Genomic DNA, 14,503 nt, shown 5'->3' on the forward strand with positions numbered 1-14,503 from the left:
AACAGCGAACTTTCATTTTGAAAACACTTATTCGCGGATTTCGTGCAGCGTAAATATCAGCTTGAATTTTGCTTCCCTTGTGTACTCCAAATAACTATCAATGACTATTAATATTTTTAAAATTCGTATTAGGAGCTATATTTAGGTTTTTTTTGGCGACATTGCTATCGAATCTGTTGTGGTCGGTAAAAATATAGATTCCGCATGATTATGTAGGGGAAAGGTCGCACAGTGGGGTTTTTATATGAGTGCCCACTATTTGAAGCGTACACGAGAACAACTAGTCAACAGTTAGATTCCGACTTTGTTCGTTATCATGTCACTACTCAGAGGTAAGTACACTTGAAGAAAAAAAAAGAATAATAATCAAAGCCAAGTAAGCGAATCGGCGGGTCTGAATCAATGGTATCAATGGTATTGTTTGACAGTTTGTGTGGCAATGTACTACAGACAAATCTGTGGAGATTTTTACAAAACGAGAAGTAGATTTTAACGATTTTTAAATAAAAATCTTACCTCAATTAGTACACCTCCAGATAGACTGCAAAGTGGGGAATAAATTGAAAAGAGACTTTGTAGATGCCCTGTAATACACAGTCATTTAGAATTTGACATTTTTTGTCGTTTATTTATAGTTAAACTTAATGTGATCTTTTATTCTATATACTGTATTTATTACTAATGAAGAAGAGCCCGTTGTTATTATGTTGAAAGCGCTGCGGTCACCTCAAGAAGTAAATGTAAAATTCTACCTGCCACACAAGCTGTGACACACATAAACATAAATATTTAATCAGTTATTAAACATCAGTGTTGACAAGGTTACTTTAAAAAATAATTAGTTGCGACTTACTTCAACTAAAAAGGAACTGATTTAGATAGAGGTTTACAAATTATAAAAGTTGGGAAAGTAACTATTGCGTTACTTTCTTGTGCATTTTAAATGAATTTGAGCAGTATAAGTCCTTCCCGACTTAATACAATTACTAACAGAAACAGTGTACACAAATAGAAACTATTTGAATGTACTGCACACAACATACCTGGCACGAGACAAAACGTGTGGGGTGGGAAGATCAAACTCGCCAGTCACAGGAAATGACCATTGACCCTTTTCTAGTCGTCTTTTGAATAGTCAACTGTTCTCAGGACTGAAAGGCAATGGTGGATGATATTTAAACCATGCTGCCGTTTTGTTGCCAGGGGTCTTCATTGTAGCCGCCAAGCGCACTCCATTCGGCACCTATGGCGGCGTCCTGAAGGATCACAGTGCAACGGACCTGGCCGAGCATGCGGCCAAAGCGGCCCTGGCGGCGGGCGGTGTGGCGCCCGAGCTCATCGACAGCGTCATCATGGGGAACGTCATGCAGGTGTTTAACCGCTCCGCATTACAACCACACTAAATTATGTACAGTATAGGTTACATGTTTTTATGTGTTCGTTTCAATTCCTTCCAGAGCTCAGCAGACGCCCCCTACATCGCACGCCATGTTGGTCTGAGGTGTGGCGTTCCCATCCCGGTGCCCGCTCTCACTGTCAATAGGCTGTGTGGATCTGGTTTCCAGTCGATCATCAATGGGGCTCAGGTGAGACCGACTCATGGAACACGCACGTTCGGCTGAAGTAAAATGACTGACCAGTGTTTTTATGTCCATACAGTACACTCTCTGGACACTTCATTTAGCACATATCTAATGAGGGCCAATGCGAAACCTGTATTAACCATTCTGCCTTTACAAAGATAAACCTGCAAGTGTGCACACCCTCTTATAACTGGAGATGTGGCTGTGTTCAACATTTAACCAACCACTTTCAAACTCATGTTAAATGGGAGTTAGCATACACCTACCACCTTTTAAAGTGCCTAGTGTCTGATTGATCAGCCATTGTAGTTGGCTTCTGCTGACATTTGTTTTGCTTTCGAGCAGAAGCCTGAAGGTTATGTACTAACACTGACTGGTATTTGAAACTGTTCATAATTCTTCCACCTTGACGAAGGCCCCAGTTCCAGCTTAAGAAAAACAGCCCGTATTTATTTTACACATGTGCAGAATGAGTTTGTTTTTCATCGAGAAAAAAATATTGTGTTACCTTGTATGTTTGCAGGAGATTTGTGTGAAGGACTCAGAAGTGGTGTTGTGTGGTGGTTCAGAGAGCATGAGCCAGGCTCCGTACGCCGTTCGCAACATTCGATTTGGTACAAAGTTTGGACTCGATCTCAAGGTTGGATTTGTCTTCCACATCATACTTCACAAAGACACAAACTTTCAATTTTTTTTTTTTTTTTTTACTAAGTTCTCTCAATGCCTTGATTGACAGCTGGAGGACACCTTGTGGGCGGGGTTGACTGACCTACACGTAAAAATCCCGATGGGCATCACAGCAGAAAACCTGGCTGAGAAGTACAAAATAACACGAGAGGATTGCGACAACTACGCGTACCAGACGCAGCAAAGATGGAAAGCAGGTCAGAGGATCTTACACTTTGCCTGCCACCTCGCACACACAATGTTCATCTTGCATAAAGTACCTCAAATACATCATACGAAATCGAGAATAGTCCAAATTTTCCAAATTGAAAAAATAACTTAATTTGTTCTGGTAACATTATGACTTTTTCCCATATTATTAAAATTGTCTTCTTGTTACATTTTGCTTTCTCTAATAGCCAACTTTATTTTTATAATGACTGTGACCGTTTGGTCTAAGATTAAGGCTGGGTGCCGCAGGACTTTGTTGTTAAGAAGTATATTTTAATTAGAAAATACTTTAATTTTAATTACATTTATTTTATAATTTATTGTTTTCTGTTTTAATTTCACAAAAATGCCACATTTTTTTCCATGGAAAATTACAACTTTTTTTTTTACTTACCATCCCTATTTCTTTATTCTTGTAATATTACAGCTTTACAAAAAATATATATATTCTTGTAAATGTTACAACAAAATGTTGTAATGTAGCCATGCATAATATGAAAATTTTCCTTGTAATGTGACTTTTTTTCTGAAATAAATACATTGTTGTATTGATAATACAAGTTTATTCTTGCAAAACTGCAACTTTTTCTCATAGCATTATGACTTACATATATAACAACTTTATTCTAGTAGTCTAATTTTAAGCACAATAGTACCTATATACCATCACATTACCTTTTTTCTTGTAACATTGCAACTTTTCTCAAAATATTTTATGTTCCCCCCCCCCCCCCAACTTATTCTTGTAATATTTTTACATAATAATAAAACTTTACTAATATAACTTAACAACGTTTTTCCCCCACATAATTTTTACGAGAGAGACTAACACTCCTTTGTAGTGAAGCACATTCTTTGTATTGTAAATATTTTGCTTTTTCCTCAGCTCACGAGGCTGGCCGCTACACTGCAGAAATCGCTCCAATTGATCTGAAATCAAAGAAAGGCCAAGTGTCCATGGCTGAGGATGAACACCCTCGTCCTCAGACCACAATGGAACAGATGGCTAAACTTCCTACCGTCTTCAAGAAGGGAGGCACCGTTACTGCTGCTAATGCTTCAGTGAGTCCTTACCGCCATTTTGACTCCTGGAAAACGGATGTTCCAGTTCATTTTTATGTGGAAACCATGAAGGCGCACATACTTCCGGGTGGCAATGGCTCCAATGGAACCACAAGTAAACCAACCATCCTGTGTCATTTGAACATGGCAGAGCACTTGAGAAAACAAGGTAAACGGCTTGGATGATTATTTTAGCCTTCCTCAGGTAAAAAAACAACAACAACCTTTTGGGGCATATCTAGTGGCACAACCTCAAACTCAAGTTTTTGTCCACGCTACAGTTCAGGTCAGCGGTAGCCACAAATTTTTTTGCCACCCAGAAGTACCCTGGCGCCTATTGTGAACAAACATTATGAAATGGGCTATTGCGATGAAATATTTGCATATGATATCCAGTGTTTGTTCAGTTCCACTAAACTAAACTAATGCCTCAGGGCGTGTCAGACGGTGCTTCTGCATTGGTGATTGCCAGCGAGGATGCACTCAGTCAACACAAGCTCACTCCACTGGCCAGAATTGTGGCCTATCATGTGTCGGGCTGCGACCCGAGCATCATGGGAATCGGTAAGTCGTGCTCATGTGAAGAATATAGCGAAGTGTTCATTTGAAATGGAAACAAACGAATAAAAAACGTTTTAATCATGCAGGCCCCGTTCCGGCCATCACAGAGGCTTTGAAAAAAGCCGGACTATCGCTTGGTGACATGGACCTGGTGGAGGTCAGTTACTGAGTTACTGAAGTTAAAGTCTGTTCATCAATTATTTATATCTCTTATTCTGTTTAAAGGACACCTTTTTCTTCTTTTTTTTACCGTATAGAATACATAAGTCAATTTCCACAATATGCTCCCTTTAATATAATGGGAAAGCTGAAGCCTATCCTAGCTGACTATAAAAATATTCTAGTATATTATTGAGTAGTATAATTTGATTGACACTCAGTGTTTCTAATATTTAGGCTCTCATGCAGCTAAATAAGGTAACCAAAATATTCAAAACCTTTCCCGGAATGGTGCAGCGCAATTGTACACCACTGCAAACTACAACTACAATATTAAAGGAATACAAAACTGAGCATCTTTTTAAATACAGATTTTCTGTTAAGGTATACACTTTTGGCCACTTCTGGTATGTGTAATATGTGCGGCATTTCTGAGATGGTGGCAAAGCGCATCCCCTTAAAAAAATATTTTAAAAAGGTTTTCTGTCGGCATCTTGACACGTACAGTAAATCTTTGAGATTAGTATAGGGAATTTGCACGTTCTTGTGGAGAAGTTATGAGTGATCTTCAAGGATTTAAAAAAAAATAAAGTCAAGTGAGAGTTGACGTCAAGGAAGTATGATGTCTTCGTTTTTGGAAGATTTGTGTATTTGGCGGTGGAGCAAAGGTTAGCTCATTTTTGTTAGAAAGAACCTGAGAGTGCGATGGCCGCATTTGTATGTTCTTTCTTTGCCAAATGGTTAATGAAAAACGCAAGCTAATCACGAGGGTCTCGCACAGGGTGCCATTCAAGCTCGGACCACCAATGACGGATACAATATAGTCATTCCTTACCATATCGTGATTTACTTATTGCAGGCTCAGTTTTTCTCTTACTGTACAGTAGAGTACAGTACTGTACAATTACTCAACTTCATTTTGCCATTAAAGTGAACATTGTTAACTAATTGAATATAGTCTACCACCACTAGTTGGAATGAATTATAATCCATAACAGGTGGTTTGGATAGAGGGAGTATAGAAACAACTCTTTCAATCACTTTATGGAACAAATGATAACAAATTACAGTAACCATAAGTACATTCTTAATACACCTGCTGGTAGCCTCAACTGACACTGTAAATCACAGTGGCTAATGCTTTAGCTAGGAAATAGCTGACTGACAGTACATACTCATATCTTCACGTCTACGTTACTCAACAGAGCAGACCATACACACATTCACAGCCATAGTTTCTATGGTGTAGAATGTGCGGATGGCGATCCAAGTGGACAAAAATAATACCTACACCCTGTATGCATATACTGTATTGGTTGTTGGTGGTCTAGTGTAAGAAAGTGAATGGATGAAACTTTAAAATATATACAAATAATACCTTAAATAATTAAGTTAATGTTTTACACAGGTGAATGAGGCTTTTGCTTCCCAGTACTTGGCTGTGTCCAAGGCCCTCGGACTGGATCCAGAAAAAAGCAACGTTAACGGCGGCGCTATTGCCATCGGACATCCTCTCGGCGCTTCGGGGGCTCGCATCACCGCTCACCTGGTTCATGAGCTCAGGTAGCGTGGTCATGGCAATATGTCCTATCATCAGGAGTTATTTCATCTGGGTCTGAATGATGTATTGATGTATTTATTTCGTCTGTGGCAGGCGACGAGGCGGCAAGTACGCCGTCGGATCGGCTTGCATCGGAGGCGGTCAAGGAATCGCCATCGTCCTCGAACAGTGCTGAGTGTGCTGCTGAACCGCTAGGAAAGAGGAATTCCATACATCACATACATGTCTACATTCAAACAAAAGCTGCTTGCATACACATCACATGGCATTGTCATTTACAAGCATGAATGATTGATTTCTGGTTTATTCTGGGACATACCATCAAATAGATCATGATTTAAGGTCAGATTGTGTTTTCCTTTTACCAACATCAGTCTATTTATAAAAAAATATGTATGACAAGTTGCAGTCCTGTGTTGCCATACTTTGATAAGTTAATGACTTCTTACTTTCTTGGTATTACACCCTAATGGATCATTTTGTGTTTATTTTAACTCTTGGGATACATTAAATTGCATACATGGGTGTGTATAGTAAACAATTGCCATGTATTTTGATCACTCAATCACTGATCATTAGTACTTTTCATCTGAAATATTTTGTATTTCTTTGTTGGGTTGTTGTTTTCTTAATAAATGACATGTTTGGAAAATGTTTGTTTTTTTCTTACTCCTAGCACCTGTGTCAGTCCTCAAAGATATTAAAATTGTATTTATACTACCACTAGATCACGTGCTGCTTAGGATGTGAAATGTGTAATATTAATTGATAATGTAACATTACAACAAAAAGATGTTCCAAGTGCAATATAGCACTAAATTCTTGCCATCAGTAATTCAATATAATCTGAGAATCTAATGAAAAATTGCCAAATGATTGACCGGTGACCAGCCCAGGGTGCACCCCACCTCTCGCCCGAAGTCAGCTGGGATAGGCTCCAGCTCACCCGTTACATTAACGGGGACGTGGTAGAAACAGAAAGAAGGAAATGAAAAATTAGCTTGACTTGATCGGGTCTTGTTTTAAATGTACTCCCATATGTTTGAGAGAAAGCTAGATTTTGTAGTGTGCTTCTTCTTTTCCTTTCGGCTTGTCCCTTTAGCCACAGCGCGTCGTCCTTTTCCATGTAAGCCTATCTCCTGCATCCTCTTCTCGAACACCAACTGCCCTCATGTCTTCCCTCACGACATCCATCAACCTTCTCTTTGGTCTTCCTCTCGCTCTCTTCTTGGCAGCTCCATCCTCATCATCCTTCTACCAAATATACTAACTATTTCTCCTCTGGGCGTGTCCAAACCATCAAAGTCTACTCTCTCTAACTTTGTCTCCAAAACATCGAACCTCGGCTGTCCCTCTGATGAGCTCATTTTTTTATTTTATCCAGTCCTCCACCCTTGCTATCTCTTCTCCCTGTAGCCTCACTCTTCCCCCACCACCCCTCTCATTCATGCACATATATTCTGTTTTACTTGGGCTAATCTTCATTCCTCTGCTTTCCAGTGCATGCCTCCATCTTTCTAACTGTTCCTCCACCTGCTCCCAAACATCATGGTCCACGGGGATTCCAGTCTAACCTCATCTGTCAGCCTATACATCACCACTGCAAACAGGAAGGGGCTCAGGGCTTATCAGTCCCACCTCCACCTTAAATTCGTCTGTCACACCTACAGCACGCCTCACCACTGTTCTGCTGCCCTCGTACATGTCCGGTATTATTCTAACATACTTATCTCCCACTCCAGACTTCCGCATGCAGTACCACTGTTCCTCTCTTGGTACCCTGTCATAGGCTTTCTCTAGATCCACAAAGACACAATGTACCTCCTTCTGACCTTCTCTGTACTTTTCCATCAACATCCTCAAGGCAAATAATGCATCTGTGGTACTTTTTCTAGGCATGAAACCATACTGTTGCTTGCAAATACTCACTTCTGTCCTGAGTCTAGCCTCCACTACTCTTCCCATAACTTCATAGTGTGGCTCATCAACTTAATTCCTCTATAGTTCCCACAGCTCTGCACATCACCCTTGTTCTTGTAGTGTACAACACATTTAAATTTGAAAATTTGCCACGATAGTTGCTCATAAAATTGAAATTTTCAGGTGAAACTACAATGACCAGAAGATGTTTGTTGTGACGCCATCACGCTGCGACATTAAACGCGTCACTTCCCCGGATGTCGTTCTTTTTTTCATAGCAGAGGTAAGGCTACATTGCTTTCGTTCTTCGATGTGAATCAAATCCATCCCAATCACCGTTATCGCAGTAGTGTTATGCTCTGAAAATACGACAACATGAATCTACGTGCTTAGAGTGTGCGCCGTATGTGTGCATTACTTGTTAATACGCAAGGATGATCCGAATATACAGTTTGATGTATCGGTAGCCAGAGGCCGCCGGCTAGTGTCATATGCAGGCTAACAGAAACGTGTTAGAAAAGTCCGGTGTCATTGCGAGTTTAGCTGCATAAATATATTATGTCAATTCATATAAACTGAATAGAGAAACCCTTAGTAGCCTTTCAACTAGCTTCTCTACGATTCGCAGCTAAATTTCAAGCCGACGCCGCTTGCTTATTTGTGGTGCGAGGGAAAGTTGTCATTTTTTTAGTGGTAGTATTAGGAAACGAACTTGTGTATATATGTTTAATGTTTAATATTATACTAGAAATAAGGCAATCTTGCTTGGGGTTGTACAAACTAGTCGACTACTGCTCCACAATGACGTTTAAAGCGTGACGTCCGACTAGTCGCTAATTGCGTGTTTTTGGCTTGAGGAGGAGCCAGAGTGCGTTGAATAAAATTACTGTTTCCATAATTGTCTTTATATTGAATGCCAGTTTGAGTAACCTAAGGAGAATCAGTACAAGGGGAAAAAAGTCTATCGTGAGCAAGATCTCTAGAATTTGTTTGGGGTCACACTATCAAAGGGGAAAAAGTGGGGAATTTTTCCACCACACACGCAAAGGTCCATGATTTGCAAATCCCCCAAATATGAAAATGGCTGCTGTGGTAGGTCCAGAACAAGGATAGGGAATAAAATACCACTGCGTAGCAACTAGTCAACATCGATTCTCATCACACAAGTGTTGACCTCATAACAAAATCTGAAGTTATGGAGCCCCTAATGCCTGCTTTTACTTGTTTGTTGTTGTATTTTTGAGCCATGAATTTCTCTTCCAGATCAATCAAATATCCAAACAGCTTTTAATGTTATAGTATTTATTTGGCATGCATTATATGTTGACTGTGCTGCATATTGACCTAATGACTCATGTGTTGCTGTGTCAGATGGCAGAGGGGGACAAAAACATGGCAGAGGGAGACAAAAACATGGCAGGTGGAGACAAAAAGCTGCAGGTGGAGACAAAAAGCTGCCAGGTGGAGACAAAAAGCTGCCAGGTGGAGACAAAAAGCTGCCAGGTGGAGGCAAAAAGCTGCCAGGTGGAGGCAAAAAGCTGCCAGGTGCAAGGCAAAAAGCTGCCAGGTGCAAGCAAAAAGCTGCCAGGTGCAAGCAAAAAGCTGCCAGGTGGAGGCAAAAAGCTGGCTGGTGGAGGCAAAAAGCTGGCTGGTGGAGACAAAAAGCATGGCTGGTGGAGACAAAAAGCAGGCTGGTGGAGACAAAAAGCAGGCAGGTGGAGGCAAAAAGCAGGCAGGTGGAGGCAAAAAGCAGCCACGTGGAGACAAAAAGCAGCCACGTGGAGACAAAAAGCAGCCACGGTGGAGACAAAAAGCAGGCAGGTGGAGACAAAAAGCAGGCAGGTGGAGACAAAAAGCTGCCAGGTGGAGACAAAAAGCTGCCAGATGGAGACAAAAAGCTGCCAGGGGGAGACAAAAAGCTACCCAAGAAGGCGCACACGAGCCGTAACCCGGTCCTGGCCCGGGGTATCGGCCGTTACTCCCGCTCGGCTATGTACGCTCGCCGCGCTATGTACAAGAGGAAGACTAAGATGACCGAGACTAAGGTGAGGGGCACCACTGTCGGCGTTAACGTGTACTACAGGTTTATGGTGAATGAATGACACTGTGATGTGTCATGCTGTCAGGTGGAGAAGAAGCTCAAAACGAAACGCCGAACCGTAGTTGTCAAGACCGTTGGCGGTGACAAGAATGGAGGCACCCGTACTGTCAAGCTTCGCAAGATGGTATGGAGGGACAACACAGTTGTTACGCTACACCAGTGATTCTCAAACTTCTGACACAAAGTACAACTTTAAAAAAAAAAAAACATAAAAAAAAAATATTTGGCCATCATTGGTTGTTGTTACTCTACACTAGTGATTCTCAAACTTTTTACACCAAGTACCACCTTAAACCAAATATTACTCTGCAAATACCATAATGACCAACATTAAAATAGTCGGGTAGAAGGCCTGCCTTCATAAGAACAATATTTTCCTAAAAAGGTAATTGAATATTACTGCAAGCTACTGTAATAAAATGTACGTTTGGAACATTAACAGTGTGATTAAATGTAGGAAAATAAAAACCACTTGGTGATTCAGTTAAAACGTATTGCACATTAAATAAAAACTACTTAATTGTTGAAGAATAAGCAGTTGAAGTGAAAATTAAAATTTATTGGACTTAATAAATACAACTGAGCTGTAATTAGGGGGTCATTTCTTCCCTACCACTAGAGGGAGCATGTGTACCACACTTTGAGAGTCTAAACTACACTCAAAAAGTTGGGAAATTTTCCTTTTGAGTGAAATTTCCGGATGAACCCAAGATGCACAATTTATCAGTGACCTGAAATTTGAATGTATTTGTCCAACTGTTCAATGCATACTTTTTGCGCAACAACGTTTGATCCAGCAATGGACCAATACATTTACTGGTTCAATTAGAACATTAGTATTTAAACGGTGCTCTTCATTATGCTGTTGTCTTTTTGACGACATGTGACCAAAATGACACATAACAATTGATCAACAGTACCTCGCCATTGCAAGTTTGTTAATAGAGGGAAGTGGCCACTTAGCTTAGTGTCACAGTGATAGAGAGACTGGAAGAGTCACAGAGAGGCATAGAAGTGGGCGTCCTTGGAACCTTTCATGGATCAAACACCTGTTGTGAATTTTGCCGCTCAGCACTATTGAAAACGGCAAGTTGTGCAAAAAGTCATGATCCGTAAAAGTTGTAGTGCATTTTAGGTTCATCCTGAAATTTCACCCAGAAGCCAAATATCCCTAACTCTTCGTGACTAGTTTATATCCCCAAAATACCTTTTTCTGCGTTTGTTTGTTACAGTGGAGATATATAATTTTTGTTGTTGTTCATGTCTGCGCAGCCCCGGTACTACCCCACAGAGGACGTCCCCCGCAAGTTGAGGAGCCACGGGAAGAAGCCCTTCAGCCAGCACAGGAGGCGGCTGCGCTCCTCCATCACACCGGGCACCGTCCTCATCCTGCTCACCGGCCGCCACCGCGGGAAGGTAGGAATTCGGAATGCATGGAGTTCTTGGTGTATGACGAAGTTCCAAAGTAGTTAGCCTGCATGCAGTATGTAACCTTTTTATTTATATATATATACACACACACACCCATAAGCTCCTCTAAGATATTTTTCAGTATTTGATCTTTATTTTGTCGACCGCTGACATTCCTGTGCCGGCCCACTTGGTGGCGCACCGAGAACATACGTGGCATAAATTACTGCACGGAGATGACACATTTTACCTAGCAATGGGCGGTGGAGCGGGGGCCCTCGTCTTTTGCCAATAGCTCACAAAACATGATCATGTTTCTGTAGCAGAAAACAATCATACAATAATTACTGTGTGAACTAAACCTCAATAATAATAATTGCCGCAAAGGAACAAAACCTATTTCCAAGGAACCTTGGCTGCCCAACAAGGCACCAGACGTTAAATACGCACCGAAAAATGCATGCACAAACGCAGCAATGACAGGGAATGACTCACTCTGTCTCCAGTGTACGGCCGGGAATATTTCTCTAGCTTCATCACAAATGCAGACAGGCTTCGATGATAAAAGAAAACAATAAAAGCCGTCCGCCGCAACCGAAAGCCATAAGTTTTCCCGAGGGCCCTTTTGCCGCCCGTCAAGGTGCCTGAAGTAAAATAAACGAAGTTCAGCAATGTCCAAAAAATGCATGCACAAAATGCAGCAGTATTGGTGAATTTACAACTATTTCCTTTTCTGAAGAATCTGTCTTCTTATCCTCACTGGCTGTCCTTCAAAACAGAATAAAAATGTTGAATTATCACATACAAGGGGACCCCTACCTCATACCGAAATGATATTTTCTGTTGTTGTAATATTGAATTCTAGCCAAATAGGTGACAGAAGTTACATATTACAGCTTTGTCATAATTACTCAATATCTGTATGAAAACACATTGTCATAAGTATAAAACAGTCCACTGAAAAACAGTAAGTACGGCGGTAACCTAGCACACCTTATTGTGCCGCCTGTCAAGGTATTCTTATACCATTGCGCAAATTACCAATTCAATAACAAATGAATGAAAAAATATATATATTCATGAAAATGTAATCTTTAACTACAACCTAGGCACTTGTACCATGATTCTTGCTTAGGTTTTATATCGGCACGGTTCAATGGGAAAAAACGTGTTCTGTAATATGCAATTGGATTTTCTTATCGAGTGAAAGTTTTTCTTTTCCTTTGCAACCAGTACAATGCACCATTTGGAGGCTTTTTGATGTAGAGTGATTATCTCTAGGAAATGAAAAGCATGTCTTTTTTCCCTGCACACAGAACTGTTGCCTGAATAGACAAGTCAGACTACTGTAATCACACTTGCTTGTGCGAGTTATGAGGTGTGTACACACACACGCACGCACAGGCAAATGTGTGAGGCAAAATGTTAGGTTGCCAGTTTTGTCACTTATTTGTTTAAATGACTGGAAAATTAGGATTCCTTAGTTTCCGGGTTGACTTCATTGAAGTTGGTCGCTGTCCATTAATGACTCTTTTCTTTTAGCGCGTGGTCTTCTTGAAGCAGCTCTCAAGTGGTCTCCTGCTTGTCACCGGTACGTTTGTTTGCAACATCCAATTTAAATTGTAGCTACAAATACCAATTTATTATTATATATATATTTTTTTTGTAAGGCCCCCTTACCTTGAACAGAGTCCCCCTGCGCAGGAGTCATCAGAAGTTTGTCATTGCCACCACCACCAAAGTGGACATCACCGAGATGAAAATCCCCAAAACGCTGAATGACATCTACTTCAAGAAGAAGAAGCTGAGGAGACCGCGTCACCAGGAGGGTGAAATCTTTGACACAGAGAAGGAGGTAAATAAACTCTACTGGGGTCTAGTTTCTTTCTGAGAACTTGTGGAATGATGGCTAACTACTAGGCTTTACATGATGAGCGAGTTTAATCGATCAGCGAGTTTAAAAAAACGATAACTGATCACAAGATGGAGGAATGTGTCTATTTAAATGACCTGTTCATTTACTATATATAGTTGTGTACTTAATTGCTCCAAATTTTTTTATTTACAATAATGTATCGTAGTTCGTCTATTTATGCCAGTGAGGCATAGTGACAGACAGAAAAAATGATAAATGGTCTTCTATTAGATGGCAGGAAGTAAATACAGTAATTAATGTATCCACTTTTTGTGACATTTTTGTTTGTTCGTGTACCGTGAGATTTTTCAGTTGTGAAATATGTTCCTTGGCTTCATAAAGGCTGGAAATCACTGCTCTCGTCAGATCGTGTGCTCTAATCAGTTAGGTCAAACCAACATTACATGACAGAAATAATGGGTGCTAGCTTACTGTAATTAAATTATTTTTAGTTAAATTACTTCACCCACACTGAAACTTTCGAGGCTGATTCCACAGAACGGCGGCATGTTTACGTCCAATCGTTCGTGCTAGCAGTAGCTTGCTAGGCTACATATTTTATTGCCTGCTTGTGAGCTGTATCGTATTACAAGTACGTGACCATACCTCAAGCAAGCCTTAAACTAAGCTCTTCTGTCCTGAGCACCGGTGCCCACCAACACGCATTTTTCCTCATTTTGTCCTGTGTATCCGGTCGCATTTGAGTTTAGATAAAGCCCAATAATTGTTTAAAAAAAAAAAGGGATGCGGTGGTATCGGAATACAAGATTTGATTGCAGTAGTCTGACAGTGCAATCGTGAAAGAGCAAATTTGTCTCGTTTGATCCGGACATTGTGTTGCCTGTCTCAGACGTGTTGTCTGTTTTTTTTAAATAACTTCATTGGCCGTCAGATAGTTAAGAGTACTACGTCAAAAGACATGCGACAAGGCTAAAAATAAACTAGCTTTTGGATTCAAATATACTGTGCACGCGGCGTCGCGGAGTAAATGTCTTTTGAGTCATTGATGGACAAAGCCGAAAACACAAAATGCTAAATATCTGCTGATACCGATCAGTCCGATAAAATCTGTGTAAAGTCTAATAACTACCCCCACCTCATTTTCCTTGTGTGTGTGTAGAAGTACCAGCTGACTGAGCAGAGGAAGGTAGACCAAAAGGCTGTGGACTCTCAGCTCATGCCACTTATCAAGAAAGTTCCCCAGCTCCGAGGATACCTGCGTGGTTCCTTCTGCCTTTCTAATGGCGTATTTCCTCACAAGCTGGTTTTCTAAGTGTGTTAATAAAAGTTAATCTTACACAGCTACTCTGTCTGGAACTTTTTTTTTTTTTTTT

The 14,503-nt window shown here is 40.6% G+C and overlaps 2 protein-coding genes across 3 annotated transcripts; both read left to right on the forward strand.

Moving 5' to 3' along the window:
• Window positions 1–15: 15 nt before the first annotated feature.
• On the forward strand, window positions 16–6,481 carry acaa2 (acetyl-CoA acyltransferase 2). Its single transcript, XM_061672048.1, has 10 exons — window positions 16–332; window positions 1,204–1,370; window positions 1,458–1,586; window positions 2,107–2,223; window positions 2,320–2,467; window positions 3,367–3,542; window positions 3,977–4,106; window positions 4,190–4,260; window positions 5,671–5,825; window positions 5,917–6,481. Exons 1-10 carry the CDS (start codon window positions 317–319, stop codon window positions 5,996–5,998), a joined length of 1,191 nt encoding a protein of 396 aa, XP_061528032.1. The 5' UTR covers window positions 16–316; the 3' UTR covers window positions 5,999–6,481.
• A 2,594-nt stretch (window positions 6,482–9,075) lies between these two features.
• On the forward strand, window positions 9,076–14,474 carry rpl6 (ribosomal protein L6). 2 transcript variants are annotated; one of them, XM_061672053.1, is made up of 7 exons: window positions 9,076–9,163; window positions 9,565–9,788; window positions 9,870–9,968; window positions 11,117–11,260; window positions 12,797–12,845; window positions 12,925–13,109; window positions 14,290–14,474. In XM_061672053.1, the coding sequence occupies exons 1-7, from the start codon at window positions 9,091–9,093 to the stop codon at window positions 14,440–14,442; spliced, it is 927 nt and encodes a 308-aa protein (XP_061528037.1). In that variant the 5' UTR covers window positions 9,076–9,090; the 3' UTR covers window positions 14,443–14,474. The 2 variants fall into 2 exon arrangements, with proteins under 2 accessions (XP_061528037.1, XP_061528038.1); XM_061672054.1 differs by lacking the exon at window positions 9,076–9,163 and adding an exon at window positions 9,410–9,521.
• The last annotated feature ends 29 nt before the right edge of the window (window positions 14,475–14,503 follow it).

This window comes from Phycodurus eques, chromosome 3 (assembly GCF_024500275.1).
Source record: "Phycodurus eques isolate BA_2022a chromosome 3, UOR_Pequ_1.1, whole genome shotgun sequence".
Classification (NCBI taxonomy): Eukaryota; Metazoa; Chordata; class Actinopteri; order Syngnathiformes; family Syngnathidae; genus Phycodurus; species Phycodurus eques.

Coding starts and splice junctions, on each gene's coding strand:
- acaa2 (XM_061672048.1), top strand. Junction 1,587..2,106: donor CGATCATCAATGGGGCTCAG/GTGAGACCGACT, acceptor GTATGTTTGCAG/GAGATTTGTGTGAAGGACTC. Junction 4,261..5,670: donor GTGACATGGACCTGGTGGAG/GTCAGTTACTGA, acceptor TGTTTTACACAG/GTGAATGAGGCTTTTGCTTC.
- rpl6 (XM_061672054.1), top strand. CDS start 9,410: ATGGCTGGTGGAGACAAAAAGCAGGCTGGTGGAGACAAAAAGCAGGCA. Junction 11,261..12,796: donor CCGGCCGCCACCGCGGGAAG/GTAGGAATTCGG, acceptor CTTTTCTTTTAG/CGCGTGGTCTTCTTGAAGCA. Junction 12,846..12,924: donor TGGTCTCCTGCTTGTCACCG/GTACGTTTGTTT, acceptor TTTTTTTGTAAG/GCCCCCTTACCTTGAACAGA.